We start from the raw sequence: 18,227 nt of genomic DNA on the forward strand, positions 1-18,227 counted from the left end.
AACTCTTGTTTTTGTTTCCAAACTCAGCTAGAAATGGAGGTATTATTGATTGACCTCCTGAAACATCAACACAGATCATGCGGCTCCTCTGCTTATAAACCTTCCATGGCCTTTTCTTGCATTTAGAATAACACCCAAACTCCTCACCCCATCTGGCTCAGCCTCGGCAGCTTCCCTAGCCTCGGGCAGGGCCCTCTGCCTCCTGTTCCCTACACCCCTTCTGCCCCAGACTGGTCCCAGCTCCCCACACCCTAATCAGGGCCTCCGCACAGACTGTCCCCTGTATAACGATTATGCTTCCTTGAATCTATCACATGCCTTTTTCATACTGTATTATTTTTTGAGAATTAGGGTGACTATTTCAATATATTACAATGTATAGTACTTTATAAAGTTTTTTTCCTCCAAAAAGTCATACCTATAATTGATGGTGCGTATTAAAATTGATGACCAACGAGGGAAATAGAAAAGTTCCTTTTTAATGCTTCCTTTCTTGTTAAAGAATAAGTGTGCCAATAACTTGGTTAAGCCCTATCCTATATAGCTGTAAAACATGCCATGCTTACAGGCACGTAGTACATTCAGTGTCCTTGTATTTTAACCAAGATATCTGTGCTGGACATGCTCATAGGCATGTCCCAGCTTGCCATTGCTTTTACCTGTTTAGAAAAGTTTTAAGTTATTAGCCAATCGGGTTTTAGTTTAAATTGTGAGGTCTGGCTCCAGCCAACGGAGATCAGACACAGCAGTAAGGATGACCCTAAATGTGTAAAGGATAAATTTGTGTGTTTTCCTTTGTTCACTGTACTCTCGTGGCACAATGGCTAGCGAGGGTACCCTTCCTGCAGTCCAGGAAGTAAAAATTGCATTGCTGAAAGATCCTTTGTCTCAGTGCTGATTTTAATTTGCAGCACCAAGATTCTATTTCCAACAATCAATCTTTACATTATAAAACGCCCCGAGCATCTATTTCCAACAACCAATCTTAACGTTGTAAAAAGAGAGATCACCAGACATTGTGTGCCTCCTAGTGTGAAATGCAGCACCTGCTCTGAAGCGTCCCACTATAAAAACTTATTTGGAATCTAGAACTTCATCCAGCCCCTACACCTGAGTTTAGTTTATAGAAGACATAGGGGGAGAAAAAGAATATGTTAAATGATGACATTGCAAATGCAAGCTGCAAATTCAGATATGAAAAACTCTATAGAATAAGCAATGTGGTTTCTCTGACAAATCAACTTTCAGCAAACGATGAGGGGAATTACAGATGACAAGACATTTAAAAGACATCGAATGCAATGTGTAAACCTTGTCTGGATCCTACTTTGAATAAGTCAACTGTACAGATCATTTATGAGGCAATTGCAGAAATGGGAACACTCACTGCATACTGTTTACTGTTCAGTGGTTATGCTAAAAAAAAAAAAGAAAAGCCATCTATTTTAGGTTTAATTTCTGAGAACTGTTTCAAAAGAATTCAGGATGTGGGGCGAAAAGGTGAAACAAGTTTGGGCCTGTGTCAATAATACTGATGCTGGGTAATGGGTACATGCGGTTATAGATTCTCTCTACTCTTGCATAGGTTTAAAGTTTTTCATAGCGAATTTCTAAAAACCTGTGGAAATTGTCTTAGGTTTAAAAGCCAACAACTATCTGCTTAATTTGCCTTCTTGTAGACTCTCAGCTCCCACCAGCATGGTACGCAGAGGAAAAGCGGCTGGGCGCGGTGGCTCCTGCCTATAATCCTAGAACTTTGGAATGGTGAGGCGGGTGGCTCACCTGAAGTCGGGAGTTTGAGATCAGCCTGGCCAACATGGTGAAACCTCGCTTCTACAAAAAAAAAAAAAAAAAAAAAAAAAAAAAAAACAACGCAGAGGAAAAGCTGGGTCGGCCAGGCATGGTGGCTCGCACCTGTAATCCCAGCATTTTGGGAGGCCGAGGCGGACAGATCGTGAGGTCAGGAGTTCGAGACCAGCCTGGCCAATACGGAGAAACCCCATTTCTACTAAAAATACTGGGCATGGTGGCAGGCACCTGTATCCCAGCTACTAGGGAGGCTGAGGCAGGAGAATCGCTTGAACCCGGAAGGCGGAGGTTGCAGTGAGCTGAGATTGCACCCCTGCGCTCTTGTTTCTGGGCAACAAGAGCGAAACTTTGCCTCAAAAAAAAAAAAGAAAAAGAAAGAAACAAACCAACAAAGAAAAGCTGGGTCAGCATTTATTAACCAAAGAGTGCTGCTTCAAGACAACCTAGTCTACAAACTTGTCTGAAGCTTAAACACATATTTTTGAATAAAATCAATATTTTAAAATGCAGCAACTTTTTAGACAATTACACAAAAAATCTGCCTTTAATAGGATTTCAGTGATTCCCCACTCCCAATTTATAATATTAATTTTTTTCTCCATCCCAGGCTGGAGTGCAGTGGCACGATCTCAGCACACTGCAACCTCCACCTCCCAAGTCCTAGTTCAAGCAATCCTCCTGCCTCAGCCTCCCAAGTAGCTGGGGTTACAGGAACGCGCCAACATACCCACTAATTTTTTGTATTTTTAGTAGAGATGGGGTTTCACCATGTTGGCCAGGCTGGTCTTGAACTCCTGACCTCATGATCCACCCGCCTTGGCCTCCCAAAGTGCTGGGATTATAGGTGTGAGCCACTGCACCCGGCCTTAATAATATTAATTCTAAGGGAAAACAAAGTCTGAGTTTCATTTTATGATACCAGACATGGACCATGGTCCATCAAGATTAGGAATGGGTGGCAGCATGAAGGAATGGAGAGAGTAGGGACTCTGGGAAGCCAGGAATTACAGACCTGTTTAGTATAAAGAAAACACCAATGAATAGGTCCTTAGAATTGCAAAAGACAACTTTAAAGTATAAAGGGATGGGATTAGAGATAGAGAAGATGAGGCTGTTTAGCACCAGTTAGAACACTACAAGCTGAATGCAGCCTCCTGCTTTACTTTGGTAAGAAAGAATTAGCTGACATTTGACAACTAGAGTTTAAAATCCGGTTTCAGCTACTTGGGGGCTGTACCTGTGACATCTGGATGTCTCTGTCATGTCAAATTCCTAAGGAAGCCAGATGTCAAGAGCATTGGTATTCGATTCAACCTCTTCCTACTGGCTGTGAGAACCGGATCAACAGAGGCACATAAGCATGTCCACCTGCAAGTCAGTTTACTTTGCAACGTGACCACTTTTGCTCAAAAATGTAAGAAAGATGTTTGGGAGAATATTACATCTGGGATATCTTCCTCCCAATTTCTATTTCCTAAGGCTCCTGTGAGCATCAAAACACTTATTTTTATAACTATATACTAGAAGCACACTCCAAATGAACAGTACAAGTTTTGAAGCCAGAGAGATCCATCAGCTTGTGTTTTCAGTGAGATGCTGCATTTTAAGCTTCCAACTCCTCCTCTGTAAAACGGTGATATGAACATCCAGCATGCATTCATGGGGCTTATATAGAATATAAAGTGCCCTCCACAGTGTCCGACAAATAGACAATTCATCATCAATAACTGCCATTATCCTCATTATAACCATCAGCTGCATCATCATCATCATAGGCTAGGAAGTCAACCTCTGCCATTCTCTCCCTTAGAGTAAAAATATTCTGAAACAAATTTCCCCCCTGAGACTGATAAATAATTTCTGGCATTCCTATTTTCGCTTTAAGCATATCCCTTAAAAAATTTAAAGATAACAATCTTTACCACTCCAAGAAGGATTTGACCAATGTCACTGTGAGGAAATGATTATTTCTTGGACTTTTTATTAAGTCCTTTTGTATTACTTCTTGTTTGTCAAAGCAAACTCATCTGTGGCCCAGATTCCTGTTCTCCTTTTCAGAAAGGAATTAACCTGTACCAAATGTTTGGATCAAAAAAAAAAAAAAAAAAAAAAAAAAAAAAAAAAAAAAAAAAAAAAAAAAAAAAAAAAAAAAAAAAAAAAAAAAAAAAGGAAACAAACACATTGTAGTATAAAATAGCGTGATATTGTGGTTCATAATAAATACATAATTTGGTCCTTGACCCCAGTTCCTGGCCCAGAGCGCCTAAAACCTTTGCAATTTCCTGAGCAATAGAGGTGCTAGGTGCATCTTTTGTTCTAATATCTGTTCTTTGACCCCAGCTACTGACACAGAGCTCCTAATCCTTGGAATTTCCTGGTGATAGGAGCATCTTTTGTTCTAATGAGGTGACTGATAAATTCCTGGGTAGGGGCTGGTCATCAGAAAGACCAAGAAATGATTAGAAGCCTAGAACTTTCAGTCCTGCCCTCCATCCTCTGGGAAAGAGAGTACGACTGGTGACGGAATAAAAAATTGATCATGGGATGGTGCGGTGGCTCACGCCTGCAATCCCAGCACTTTGGGATGCCAAGGAGGGTGGATCGCTTGAGGTCCAGAGTTTGAGATCAGCCTGGCCAACATGGTAAAACCCCATCTCTAAGAAAAATACAAAATTAGCCAGGCATGGTGGCACATCCCTGTAATCCCAGTTCCTCAGAAGGCTGAGGCAGGAGAATCACTTGAGCCTGGTAGGTTGAGGTTGTAGTGAGCCAAGATTGTACCACTGTGCTCCAGCCTGGGCAACAGACGAAGTGCCATCTCAAAAAAAAAAAAAAAAAAAATGGCTGGGCACGGTGGCTTATGCCTGTAATCCCAGCACCCTGGGAAGCTGAGGGGAGCTGATCATTTGAGGTCAGGAGTTCAAGACCAGCCTGGCCAACATGCTGAGACCCCGTCTCTGCTAGAGATACAAAAATTAGCCAGGTGTAGTGGCGGGCACCTATAATCCCAGCTATTTGGGTGGCTGAGGCAGGAGAATTGCTTGAACCTGGAAGAGGGAGGCTGCAGTGAGCCAAGATTGTGCCACTGTACTTCAGCCTGGTCGACAGAGTGAGACTCCGTCTCAAAAACAAACAAATAAAAAGATCATGCCTATGTGATAAAGTCTCCGTAAAAATCTCTGAATTCTGGGGTTCAGAGAGTTTCCAGGTTAGTGAACACATCCACATGCTGGGAGGGTGGTGTACCCCAACTCCACAGAGACAGAGGCTTCTGCCCTCAGGACTCTGCTCGACCTTGCCTGAGCTACCTCGTCATCCAGCTGTTCACCTGCATCTTTTATCAAGTCCTTTACATAAGCTGGCAAACTTAAATATTTCCCTCAGTTCTGTGAGCCATCATAGTAAATGATCATGCACAAGGAAGATATTGCAGGAACCTGATTTGTAGCTGATGGGTCAGAAGCACAGGTGACACACTAGACTTGCGAGTGGCATGTGAAACGTGGGCAGTGGTGAGGGACTGTGCCCTTAACTAGGGGGATCTGATGCTAACTCCAGGTGTCAGGAAAGTTGGAGAACTAGCTGGTGTGGGGAAAACCCATTATAGAAGTGTTCACCATTGGTGAAGAGAAAAATAGTTTATTTTTCCCATAAAAGTAGTCTCTTTAGTAAAAGCCAAAATAGAGTAGTTTTAGCCAAGAATAAAATCTTTTGTATGGTTTAATAAAAACATTAGTAACAAATGAAATGGCCTCTCTGTGGCAAGCAGTGGGGCAGGATCAAGGCATCCAGGCCACAGTGCAGGTGCTGAGGGTGATGCTGACAGGTGCAGGGGCAGCCGCCGTGACCCAGGGCCTGGCGTGTTGGGGGCACCATGTCAGACCTTGCAGTAGGCCTCACAGATGATGCTGCTTTGTTCACTTCAAAATAAGCCCCAAGTAAGAATTACCATTTTCAACTTACAAAAAAAGGGAATAATCTAACAAATACTTTGCCCAAAGTCCCACAACCAAGTAACAGAGGCAGAATTCACACCCAAGGCTGTCTGATGATCACGTGTGTATACTTCCTCACAGACCCCTCTGTGGAATGAGAGGATTTCCTTTCCCTGGACTCTATTACTTGTGGACAGCCATGCAACTCAACAACCCTCCCAGAGACCTGGTGTTCAGGTATTTACACAGGAAGTATAGAGAAGGAACAATTTAAAATGTGAAGTCTACTACCTCTTATACCCAAGAAAGAGTCTACCAGTTTCTCCAAGAGGCCCTGACAAGTACATACCATGACATCAGCTTCTCTTGTGGCGTATCGGAGATTTGGATCTAGCCAATACATTAGAGATTTAACCTGCTCGAAATTCAGGAAGAGTAGGAATACCAGGAACAGGAAGTAGAGCACACTGAGTCCTGAGAGAAACAAAAACACGCTTAGGTTTAGAAGAGATCCAGTTGTCAGACACACACGATGCACATTACACTCGAATGGCGTTGTCAAAACCAGACACTCAGATTGCAACACAGCCTGTTGAGACTCCTCTTGTAATCTGGGATTTCCTTTGATGAGGCAGTCTGATATAGTCCTCATTCAGATTGAGAAGGGTCAATAAAACCACCTCTGGGAAACTGATGCTCACTTAAACTGAGACTTGAAGGACTGCCAGGCAAAGGGTGTGTGGGGTAGGCATGAGGATCGCATGCAACATTCAGATAGAAAACAGCGTGCAGGTCGGTTTCTGAAGAGAAATGTCTAGGACCTAGTAGGTGACTAGAGCACTGGCAGAGAGGGGAACGAGCAAGATGGCCCTGAAGTGACAGGGCTTAAAGGCCACAGCCAAGATTTCAGGTTTGATTGTAAGTTAAGTGGGGAAATGAGATGATCTAGGTAATATTTTAAAAAGCCAACTAAGTGAACTGGAGGAGGGCAAGGCTGGCTGTGGACAGTACTACTGGCATAAGGTTCAAAAGGTGGCCCAGGGCCACTTATTCAAGACTTACACTCTAGCCCTTGTAGGCATTCTTTTATTGTTATATCATCTCATAATTGCTATCTTAATAATCACCCCATGTCATTTAAAAAAGAAATGTGAATAATGCACTTTCAGAAGGCAAAAGCCTGTCCAACACATTTTAGAAAGATTTCAGAACCGATCACCAGGGACTCTGTGGTTTCTCTTTCCGTTGAACCCGTTGGAATGAGAATGTTTATGCAGGACATTTAGAGACTGTGATACAAATGACCTTGGATCACAGCGCCCATCCAAACTTGGCTCAGCACTAATCTCCAGTGAGCCATTCCAGAGGAGAGCACGTCTGTGGCTGGAATGAAATCCACTGCAAGCACTATAGGGCCAAGCCTTCCAATGGGCACCCCTCTCCAGGCCTCAGGGAGCTCAAGGGAGGCCCAGGTGGTATGTGGCCAGCCCATAATTGTGAATCCTAGGGTCCAAAGAATACATAATTTTTAGGCAAGTTGATAGGAGAATTGCCTTCAGTTTAAGCTTATGCACCACCTATTTTTTCCAATTTTCACCACAAATGCCCCCCACTTCACTTTTTAATAATTATGATCCTCTTGAATAATTACACTAGGACAGAAAGAATCTGTGTTGCAGGGATTCTCAATCTGGAGTTCTTGGTTGGGCTTCGAGGTCTGTGAAGCCTGCATACTAGATGCAGAGCTATGCATGGTGAATGTCCGTGGGTGCACACATTGGGAATGGGTCTATCTATAGCTCTCATCGGATTATCAAAGGGCTCCATGTTCCCAAAAGGTTCTCAGGAAGGAAATGCTGCTGCTTATTACCTACCATAGATCATTTGAAATAGGAAGAATTCAGATGTGTTCAGTGCACTGAAAATAACTTATTAACTTCAAACAGCACTATTAAATCAATGGGAGGTATGTTTGTTATAGCCAGGACTAACTTTTAAAAAATGTAAATGGAATTGGGTCACTCTGGGAAAAAAAACCCTCCCGTGATTTCCCCCTGCTCTTCATGCCCTGCTCTCTACCCTGGCCCACAGTCCCCATGATTCCATCTGTGCCCGATGACTCGGCGACCTCCCTCCTACTCTTCCCCTTGGGCTAACTACGCTTGCGCCTCACTGGCCTGGAACACACCAAGTGGTTTCTAGCTGTGGGCCATTATAGCAGCTTCTTCCCTTGCCTGGGATGCTTCCCTCCCCCAGAATCTGTGCAGACTTGGATCCTCCTTTGTGTGACAGTTTACGACTTGGCATCACTCCCTCAGGCCTCCCCTTACTCCTCAAGCCAAAGCACACACGCAGCTCCTGTTGCCTCTCCTCGTCTAAACTAGCTTCCGAATACTTCGCGATAGCTGATAATTTTCGATTACTGATTTGCGTAATAGTTTGTGTTACTAGCTGTCCTCTGTCTCCAAGTGGAAGGGCAGCTCCTTGAGGGCAGGCTCCTGTCTGTCTGGTCCTCCCTGGTGGCCTCAGGGCCCAGAGCAGCACCTGTCACACAGCACACTCAGTGAATGGCTGCTGAGTGAAAAGTTCACCAATTAATTTAAAGAGATTATGAGTTACCTAGGAGCTCTGAAGGCTAAAAGAAAAATACGCAGCCCTTTGCAAAATAGCAATTTCTTAGAGTTCTTGGACATTTTTATATAAGATTACATTTTCTAAACCTAAAATAATTCATTTGGTGACTTATTTAGGCAAGATGAAGCCAATATTCAAAGTTTTGAAGATTCATTTTAAATTTAGGTGATTTTACTATTTGGACTACAAAACCAAGTAAAAATAAGACATCTAATATTTATATGCTTATTTGTAACTCTTAGTTCAAATTAGGGCTCTTTATCAGAAGTCTTCTCTTTCCAGGTTCTTTCGCATTCATAACACTGAAGAAATTGAATTGCTTTGTTTTCATTCCCTCCCAGATGCTCCCAAGACAAATGTGCTCATAGTAGGCACTTGGGCTTGCACTAGTAAAAAGCAATATGAAAATGCATAAAGAAAAACAAGAGATATTTGTTTAAGTCAAATCCTGTGTACATTAAGAGACAGCAGCTAAGGAGGCGTGTGGAGTTGAAACAGTTCACGTGTAAAAGAATTTAGGTCACTGTCAACACTTTATTCTGTGTCAAAGAATTTTAAGAAAACATCTATATTAGGAACATCAAAAAGCAAAAAGCTATAACAAAGTTTTAACTATTGAGAGTGGCAAGTAAAAGTCTTAAAGTGATAAACAGAAAAAAAGATTAAAAAAACAGCACATCCTTTTACATTGCTAATGGAAACTTACCAAAAACCATTCGCCATAATGCTGGATGAGGTCGAGTGAATGGACCTGCAGATAAATAACATTATAAAGTTAGAATGAACAGGTTTCAGAGAAGGCTAAAACTTAAGAAGGTACTGCTGATCTCCATATAGATAACAATAAGAAAAAGCTCTCTACTGTTAAAACAGGTTTTTTGGGTTTTGGGGTTTTTTTTTTTGCTACATAAACACTTTGAGGTCAAAGTTTCCTTGAAATGTTTTCGCTGCATTGTAATAACTGTCACCAAAATCATCACAGGCACCACACTCCATAACAAATTTTTTTAAAGCTTTGTCTTGACAAGTCAGAACATAATTTCCCATGGAAACAATGTTGTAACAGTGAGTGGGTCACCGGGCTAGGCTTATGTGTAATACATATTGCACCTTAACAAGTAAAATGTCCCAGCTGCCCAAGAGCTCCAGGAAAAAAAGTCACCATCGTGTGCATGCATTCGCATGTGTGTGTGTGTGTGCGCATGTGTGTGTTGTGTGTGTGTGAGAGAGAGAATATGACTGAAAAATAAAAGAGGAGAAAAACACCTGTGGCTTTTGAATATGACCTGTGCTGACACAACACTTCTGACATGGCAATCCAGTTCAGACACATGCAGATTCCACACAATGGAAACAAAAGTCTCATGGATACAACTTTCCCTTATGACAAGTGATACACCAATACTTTCCTTTTTCATTAAAAAGAAAAAGAAGAGGGAGAAGAAAGCAACTGGAGCCTTGACCTTACAACTCACAGCTATGGAAAAGCACCACTCCAGTGAGGACCTGTTCTGTGTGGGTCTGCCCAGGCCTTTTGAAGAGCCTTCCTAAACTTGCAGAATTCCCAACTTGCAGAATTCCCAATTAATGTCCCTGGGGACATGAATCCCATGTCCCCAGGAGAGACACCAGAGCTTGCTTCCCAGCCTTCTTTACAGGTAGGGCTGGGTCTGCAGTGGCACTCGTGCCAGGCTTGGCCTCAGGAGCTGGTGACGGCAAATGGGGTAGGCACCGCTCTCCTCTCTCTCTGTTTCTCTGGCACTGGCCAATAGGGGCAGTAGTCAGGCAGTGGCCATCCAAAGTGGCACTCCATTACAATCCATTGCAGAAGGGACACTGGGGCAGAGCATAGCCCACGTATGCTGGGGTTTCCTCCTTAGAACAGTTCCAGGGGTGGTGCCTGTTTCTGGAAGCTCTGGCGATGGCTGGTTTCCAAGACAGCCTATGACACTGTGAGCCACTCCTAGTCTTTAACAGGCTCTTTAATGAGCAGAGTCAGCATCTGTTGCTTGTAATCTTGAATCCTATCTGAGGCAAACATTCCACTGTAATTTTTATTCTTGAATTCATTCTAAAATCGCTTATATATTCTTAAGAAGACCACATTGAATCATATATTTTTTTTGGTGCCGTGACTCGGATGAATCATATTTTAACTGCTTTCTTTTGATGAGTCAAGTTCTTATTACGAAAATCAGTTACAAGTACCCCCCACCGTTCAAATCTATCAGTTCCTAGGTGGCAACTCAGATGGTGAGTTTGGTTCACGAGAGATTCTGCTTTACCCAAATGCATTTCGTTCCTGTGTTTTGGATGGCAGGTAGTAAGAACTCAGGTAGTTAGGGGTTTATTGAAAATTAATCGAAATCTGTTTGATTCTGAGTTCCAATAGTGAGGGCTCAGACAGTAAGGAATACTTGTATTCCTTCTCAAACTCAGCTGCTTCTTTCTCAGAAAGTCACAGGGAAGGTTATAAACCAGGACCCCGCCAGGTAATATGACACCATCACCTTTCATCAAGTCATTGGGAAACTCATGGCTAAAATTGTCATCTTTTAAGTTATTTTCATTTCCAAATGTTCCTCTTTACTGATGGTAGGGAATAGCTCTTGACTTCTCACCATAAGTGACTTCTGTATTTTGGTGGCTTCCTGGCTTGCAAATATTGCTTGATCTATACCATTAAATTAACCTTTTGGACATAAAATGGGATGCCAGTGTTCTGGATAGTTTCCTGTTACAAGGTTCAACTCTAAAACTGTTTGACCTATTATTTGGCTTGTGACAAAATCAGCACTTAAAAATCCTATAACATTATTCTCAAGAGCAGTCATAATGACAAGAGTCAGCAGTACTTTCCTGAGCACTTACTATGCACCAGGCTGTGGACTGAGACACCCCACACAGTGTCATGAGGACTCAGAGACAAAGATGTCACCACTATTCCCAGTTTACAGATACAGATACACTTTACAGGCACAGGAACCTGCCCTGGGTCATGTAGTTCATAGAGTCCTCCTTAGCTCTGTCACAGCCTCCTCTGTCACCAGGCTGAGTAGTGAGGAGCACCTGGGGACTTTCCTGTGAACTCTCACAGGACTGGGTCGGCTCAGGATGAGGAGAGGGTTGAAGAGGGTGTCTGAGGGTTGAGTCCAGACTGGCTTCAGGACCAGGAGAGCGAGGGGAAAGAAACAAGCTAGGGTTGTTTAGAGCTGATGCAATAGAAGGGAAAGGCATGACAGAGGCTTTGCTGTAATGTGGAACTGATAAGCAGGCTCAGGAAAAGCAAGCCAGGAAAGGGCAGGGAACCCATGGCTCTAGAGATAAAAGCTGAGGACCACCCTGACCCAGGGAGGTGGGAATCACTGGTAACTTTTGCCTGTGAAAGGTGACATAAGGCCTGGAATGTAAGGTGACCCTTTCAGTAACTAACTTCAAAACCCAGTCTAGGTTTGATTTCAACCATCAAATCTGCCGCCCTGCAAGTGTGAAGCTTGTCATAACTGCCCATTGCCTCCTGAGAAGAAACTCTGAATTTTTTTAAAGTGGTATTTTAAAAAGTACATTTTAGTAGCATCATACACTGAGTGCCATCTTTACCATCAGACAGTAATATTGCTAAAAGTATCATTTTACTTTAAAAAAAAAATCAAGAGTGAGGCTGGCGTGTTTTATATCAGATTATAAATCCTGATACTTATGCTCACTAGGTTACCTGCACCTGGCTACTCCAGTCAAGTCACCTTTGCAGAGCCTAAGGGTGTATGTGCCAGGGGTGGGGACGCAACAGAAAAGGAGCCCCGCCTTCCACAGCATCGCTTGTGATGCTGTTAACGTTCATGTCATCTCAATGCCTTCCCCATTACTCTTATTTCCCAACAGACTATTGACTATTTTCTCAGTCTTGTAAAGGCAGGCTTCCTTTTCTTTGACTATTGTTATGGTTCTGAAGTTATGAGAAGGGCTCCGCCTCATGGTTGCTCTCCACAGGAGTTACTACTGCTTATCTGTGCTTTATATCGGATTTGATAAAAGCTGCCGGGGAGAATTTGGATCTGCAGTTTGGTTACTCACTCTCTTGCTTGTGTTGGAGAATTGGGGAAGACTTCTTAGGGCAGAGGGGCAGCAACCAATGCTGGGTTTTGGTTTTCTGATGAGGCACACTTAAAAACTATGTGTTTTATTTTGTTTATCGTTCCTTCCATCTAAAATACATCATTTTTTTTTTAGATGGAATCTCACTCACTTAGTCACCCAAGCTGGAGTGCAATGGCACCATCTCAGCCCACTGAAGGCTTCATCTCCCAGATTCAAGCAATTCTCCTGCCTCAGCCTACCGAGTAGCTGGGATTACAGGCATGGGCTACCACACCCAGATGATTTTTCTATTTTTAGTAGAGACGAGGTTTCATCATGTTGGCCAGGCTGGTCTCAAACTCCTGACCTCAAGTGATCCACCCACCTCAGCCTCCCAAAGTGCTGGGATTACAGGCATGAGCCACTACACCCAGCCTAGAATGCATCATTTTCAATCAGATATTAAGAGCAAGGTTAATTTCAAAAGAAATAGAAACCAAATGTCTTCATCATGAGAAGAGCTAGCATTTTGAAATCTACCTCAGAAATTAGAAAATAAGATCACTGTCTGACTCACCAGAAACAGTTATATCTATGAAAAATTAAGTTCACAGGACTTAACCTTAGGGAAATATAATCATTTTAATACAAATCAGACTTTGCCTGTCCAATAGCTAACATTTGTATCCTCAAGCCAGGGGCCCCCTGGCAGACCCTCTTAGTCTGCTTCTCCTTTTGATTATTATTAGAGTTCTTCTAGGGAAATTTTAGAAGGTGGAAAAAAATGATCTCTAGGCAAATTTCAAACGTAAGGAAAAAAAAAATTTTTTTTTTTTTTTAGATGGAATCTTGCTCTGACCCCCAAGCTGGAGTGCAGTGGTGCAATTGAGGCTCACTGCAACCTCCGCCTTCCTTCCTCACCGAAAACTCCGCCAAGTGATTCTCCTGCCTCAGCCTGCTGAGTAGCTGGGATTATAGGCATATGCCACCCCATTCAGTTAATTTTTGTATTTTTGGTAGAGATGAGGTTTCACCATGTTGGCAAAGCTGGTCTTGAACTCCTGGCCTGAAGTGATCCACCTGCCTTGGCCTCCCAAAGTGCTGAGATTACAGGCGTGCACCGCTGTGCCCAGCTGGAAATTTTTTTTTTTTTTTTACAAAAAGTAGTGAAGCAGGGGACACACGATGGAAGGAGAAAGGAACTTTTTTTTTTTTTAAATTTAGAAGATGGTGAACCTTTTGGATCACTTTCAAACGTCAAGGAGACATGATTACCATTATCTTAGCTCAGAGATGTCAAATGACATAGAAGGACAAACAATGACAAACTCAGAAAGAATAAGAAATACTAATTTTTCACTCTCCTCATAAGACCTTAAACAAGTACTAAGTACAGCCAGGTGTGGTGGCACACACCTGTAATCCCAGCACTTTGGAAGCCGAGGCAAGTGTATCACCTGAGGTCAGGAATTCAAGACCAGCCTGGCCAACATGGTGAAACCCCATCTCTACTAAAAATTTTTAAAAAATTAGATGGGTGTGATGGTGGGTGCCCGTAATCCCAGCTACTTGGAAGGCTGAGGCACAAGAATCCCTTGAGCCCAGGAGGTGAAGGGTGGGAGGGTGCAAGCCGAGATCGAGCCGCTGCACTCCAGCCTGGGCAACAGAGGGAGACTCTGTCTCAAAAAAAAAAAAAAGTGCTGAGTGATATTTCTCTTGCAGACAACAAAAAGAAGAAAAGAGAAGGCTTGTTCTGTGAATTTTTCTCCAGGTAGATTTATTACTTAATTCAACATATATTAATGAGAAGTCACTGTGGGCCAGGTACCTGAAGTATAAATAAGGCTGGGCTGGTTTCAGGGGTATGGTAAGGTGGAAAGGGGATGAACAGTTAAAAGGAGTTCTCAGAAGCAGGAAGTGTACACCAGAAGGTCACCTGTTGAAAGAAATCTCCAGCCAACTGGAGACTCAAATAGATTTCTATATTTCACTCCAGTGATAGGTGGTATAGTTAAAATTACACATACACTTGAGTGTCAGTTGCTATAATGGGATGAAGGTAGCAATTAAAACATTTTTGTAAGGACGCCAAAAGAGAATGAAGAGGAGAAGTGAAGAGGCAAAGTGGGCAGGAGAAAAGATGTGTAAAAGTGGATATCAAATCCTCTCCTTCCCCTGCTCTCACTGCCAGCCCTCTCCCTCCACATCTGCTTATGGAACTGAAGGAAAGAACACTAGGACCTAATCCTGCCACTCACCCTGCTGATTGTCACACCAAATTTTGTTTGAATGTCCACTCCTCTGCCATATAACTCAGGGGTGGATTCTAAACCAGCAGAGGTAATTCTAGTCCCCTGGCATTCTTCTAGCCAACAAATATCTGTTGAACATCTTCTCCTCTAAACACTATAAATTTCTGTCCTTGGAACTGGTAGAAAAGAGACATGTGGCCCAACCCTAGTCAAAGACATGGAAGTGTGCTGGAGGGTCGCTAGAAAAGGCGTCGCTACTCAACTGAAAGACACACAAGAAGAGATGATCTCTTCATCTGCTGGCCATTGCCTGCCACTACATGGCCAGCCCTGCAGGAGCTGTCTCAAGGCCAGCAGGTCAGAGTGCAGGCTAGAAGATGGCAGAAAGGGGTAAAGAAGTTGGGTCTTCGCAGGTCACTGAGTCACTGAATTAGGCAGCCCTCCAAGCACCCTATCTCAGAACTTCTTGTTATGTAAGAAAATTTCCTTATTGTTTAAGCCATTTTGAAATGTGTTTTCTTTTTTTCTTTTCTTTTTGAGATGGAGTCTTGCTTTGTTGCCCAGGCTGGAGTGCAGTAGCGCAATCTTGGCTCACTGCAACCTCCGCCTCCCGGGTTCAAGTGATTCTCCTGCCTCAGTCTCCCAAGTAGCTGGGATTACAGGCACATGCCACCACGCCTGGCTAATTTTTGCATTTTTAGTAGAGACAGGGTTTCACCATATTGGCTAGGCTGGTCTCCAACCCCTGACCTTGTGATCTACCCGCTTTGGCCTCCCAAAGTGCTGGGATTACAGACATGAGTCACCTTGCCGAGCCTCTTGAAATGCATTTTCTATCACTGGTAGCCAAAAGCATCCTGTTATAAAACACTATGGAGAAAGTCAAGGGCCTTCTTTGTTATTTAGACTCTACAAAAAGAATCACATGGCTCCCTTCCTGTAGGAGCTGACCAAGTCTACCACACAGATAATATATATGAACTCACACATACCCGATGAGACAAATAAACACAATCCACTTTTGGCCTATACACAGCTGTGCAGGGCAGCGTTTACCAGGTCAAGCATAAACGCATTTCAAGTTGCCAAAAAATCGTTCCAGGCATGCGATCCACTGCAGGCACTTCCCTAAAACTGCCTGTGAAGGAGAGGGCAGGTTTGGAGCTCCATTTCTCCCATTCATTTTTCATTACTTAATTTAAGAATACGTGCCAAGGGTGAGGAGAATGGAAAATAAGGGCACAAGACTGAGGGAGAAAGGGCACGTATACCCCACTCACAGAGGCAGCCACTCTGCACGGGCTCCTGGGGAGTCCTGTGGCCTGAGAGCTGGTCTGATAGGGGAGGCCACACACCTCAGGGGTACCCTGCCCAGGGCCCTCCCAACTCCCCACTATTTCCACTGGCACCTTCCAAAGCCATTCCTAATTTAAAAATATTCGGTAACATTCTTTCATGTGAAAAAGTTAGTTTTACTACTCTTAGGTAAAGTGTAAATAAACAGATCTTCAGAAAACAAATGAGGTACGCACAGTACGTTTGCTATATACACATGGCTTCAAGAGAATCCATGTCCTCCCTTCGCTGACTAAGGTCCCAGTCCCTCCGGCACAGGGCACTGAGCTGTCATCCTCCTTGTTTATAGCTTCCATAGCTATCTGAAACCTTATTTTTGGCAGGGTCTGCCTCTCGGTGAATGGTGTGTGTGTCTGTGTGTGTGTGTGTAAGTACACGGGAGGAGGGGAAAGGATGGTAAGGCAGAAATAGAGTAGAAACAGGAGAAAGTAGGAAGGGTTAGATCGATGTGTCAGCTCTTGCCAGTCACAGACAACACATGGGCAACGGAGGAGCATCAACTCAGTCACCGCTCACCTCCTGTGGGATGCAAAGCATGCTAGGTCCAGGCCAACTGAGACCCCACCCTGGGGAAAAGACAAGCCAGGGGCTGACAGAAAAAAAAGGGAAACAGGAGGAGATAGAAACATATTATGGAGAAAGTTAGAGATAAAGCGCATTGCAGAGATAAGGGACCTAATGAGAGATATGACCAGAACAGCACTGAGGAAGGAAAGTGCACTGCTGGGGCCTTGCCAGCAGGCTGACATCAAAGGCTGGGGGACGTGGTGGCACATTTCAGCCTTCTCACTGGTAAACTGAGACGGCTGAACTAGGTGAGCTCTGTGGCTCCTTCCCACTTTGTGTATATCACAAAGTCCAGGCAGCCAGGATAAGAAAACCAAGCTTCAGTTTTATCTTTCCAAAATCAAAACAAAAGCACAGTCCCACAATGAGAGATTGAGCAGGTGAAGTCAACTTTGAAGATTAGAGGACTTCATTGGGGAACAGAGGCAAAGTCAGCAGAAATCACACGAAGTGTTACATCGAATAGGTCTAATCCCATAACCTTCAGTGCCTTTGGTACCTCAAGAAAAACATCTGCTAATGAAGCCCCAATACTCAGCTCCTGCTAAAGACTCAGAGAAGAGATGGCTGTAAAAATCACAGCGACTGGGAGGCTAATCTTTTAGAATCCTCATACTTCTAAAACAGCTCTGGACTCAGAAACAGCAAATTTTTTATAAAGAGCCAGAAAGAAGCCCTTGAGAACTAAGCAACAAGAAACACCGTCAAGGAAAGCTGAAGACTTAAAGAACAGACCTGATACCTTTGCATTGATCAGTTTCCTGGGCACATATGCATGTATCATTGCTCTGACAGACTGATAGGGGAAAAACAAAGACAGGAAAGAGGACATAAGAGAAATAAGAGAAATGGCCATGGCATTGAGTGATGACAAGGAAGCAGCAGATTACAGGATGCAGAAGTCAGAATGGCTGAGGGGAAGGGGAATAAATTGTCACTATCATCTGAATAGTCACCTAGTCACATTTTAGAGGGTTCACATGTCTGCCTTGCATTGAGTTGGTATGTAACCTGAGATAGAGTTTGCCATTTCCTTGCTTTGAGTTGTATCCGTATGCCACCTTTGTATGGAAAGGTCAGGACCCAGCGCTGAGGAAACCCAGCTTTGGCTGGCACTCTTGAAGGAGAGGAGGATCCATATAACACCCAAGCTCTCCTCTAACCTAAAATTCAATGGGACGGAAAGGAAAGTTGGCAAATAGCCAAAAAGTTGTTTGACATCAGGAATTTTTTTCAGCAAATTTGATAGCAGGAATCCTAGCTGCTCAGGCGGCTGAGGATGGAGGACTGCCTGATGCCAAGAGTTCAAGACCAGTCTGGGCAACATAGTGAGACCCCATCTCTATCTACAAAAAATACAAAAAATTAGCTGGGTGTGGTGGTGTATGCCTGCAGTTCCAACTGCTCAGGAGGCTGAGGTAGGATAGCTTGAGCCCAGGAGTTTGAGGATGCAGGGCCCTATAATCACACTTGTGAACAGCTATTGCACTCCAGCCTGGGTAACACAGCAAGACTCCATCTCCAAAAATAAAAAAATAAAATAAAACAAATCCTATGGCAGGGTCCACACCCCTTCATTCCATGACTTTCCCATATT

At 43.5% G+C, this 18,227-nt stretch overlaps 1 protein-coding gene across 2 annotated transcripts in view; it reads right to left on the bottom strand.

The window, feature by feature from the left end:
- The window catches only part of PTDSS1 (phosphatidylserine synthase 1), a 69,907-nt gene that overhangs the window by 38,150 nt on the left and 13,530 nt on the right, over window positions 1–18,227 (bottom strand). For both annotated transcript variants that reach the window (XM_017507583.1, XM_017507584.2), the window contains exons 3-4: window positions 9,085–9,129; window positions 6,094–6,218 (exon numbers count right to left, since the gene is read on the bottom strand). In XM_017507583.1, coding sequence (XP_017363072.1) covers window positions 6,094–6,218; window positions 9,085–9,129 — 170 coding nt within the window. The remainder of the gene's footprint in view (window positions 1–6,093; window positions 6,219–9,084; window positions 9,130–18,227) is intronic.

The sequence above is a fragment of the Cebus imitator genome, unplaced genomic scaffold, assembly GCF_001604975.1.
Source record: "Cebus imitator isolate Cc_AM_T3 unplaced genomic scaffold, Cebus_imitator-1.0 Scaffold379, whole genome shotgun sequence".
NCBI classification, from domain to species: domain Eukaryota; kingdom Metazoa; phylum Chordata; class Mammalia; order Primates; family Cebidae; genus Cebus; species Cebus imitator.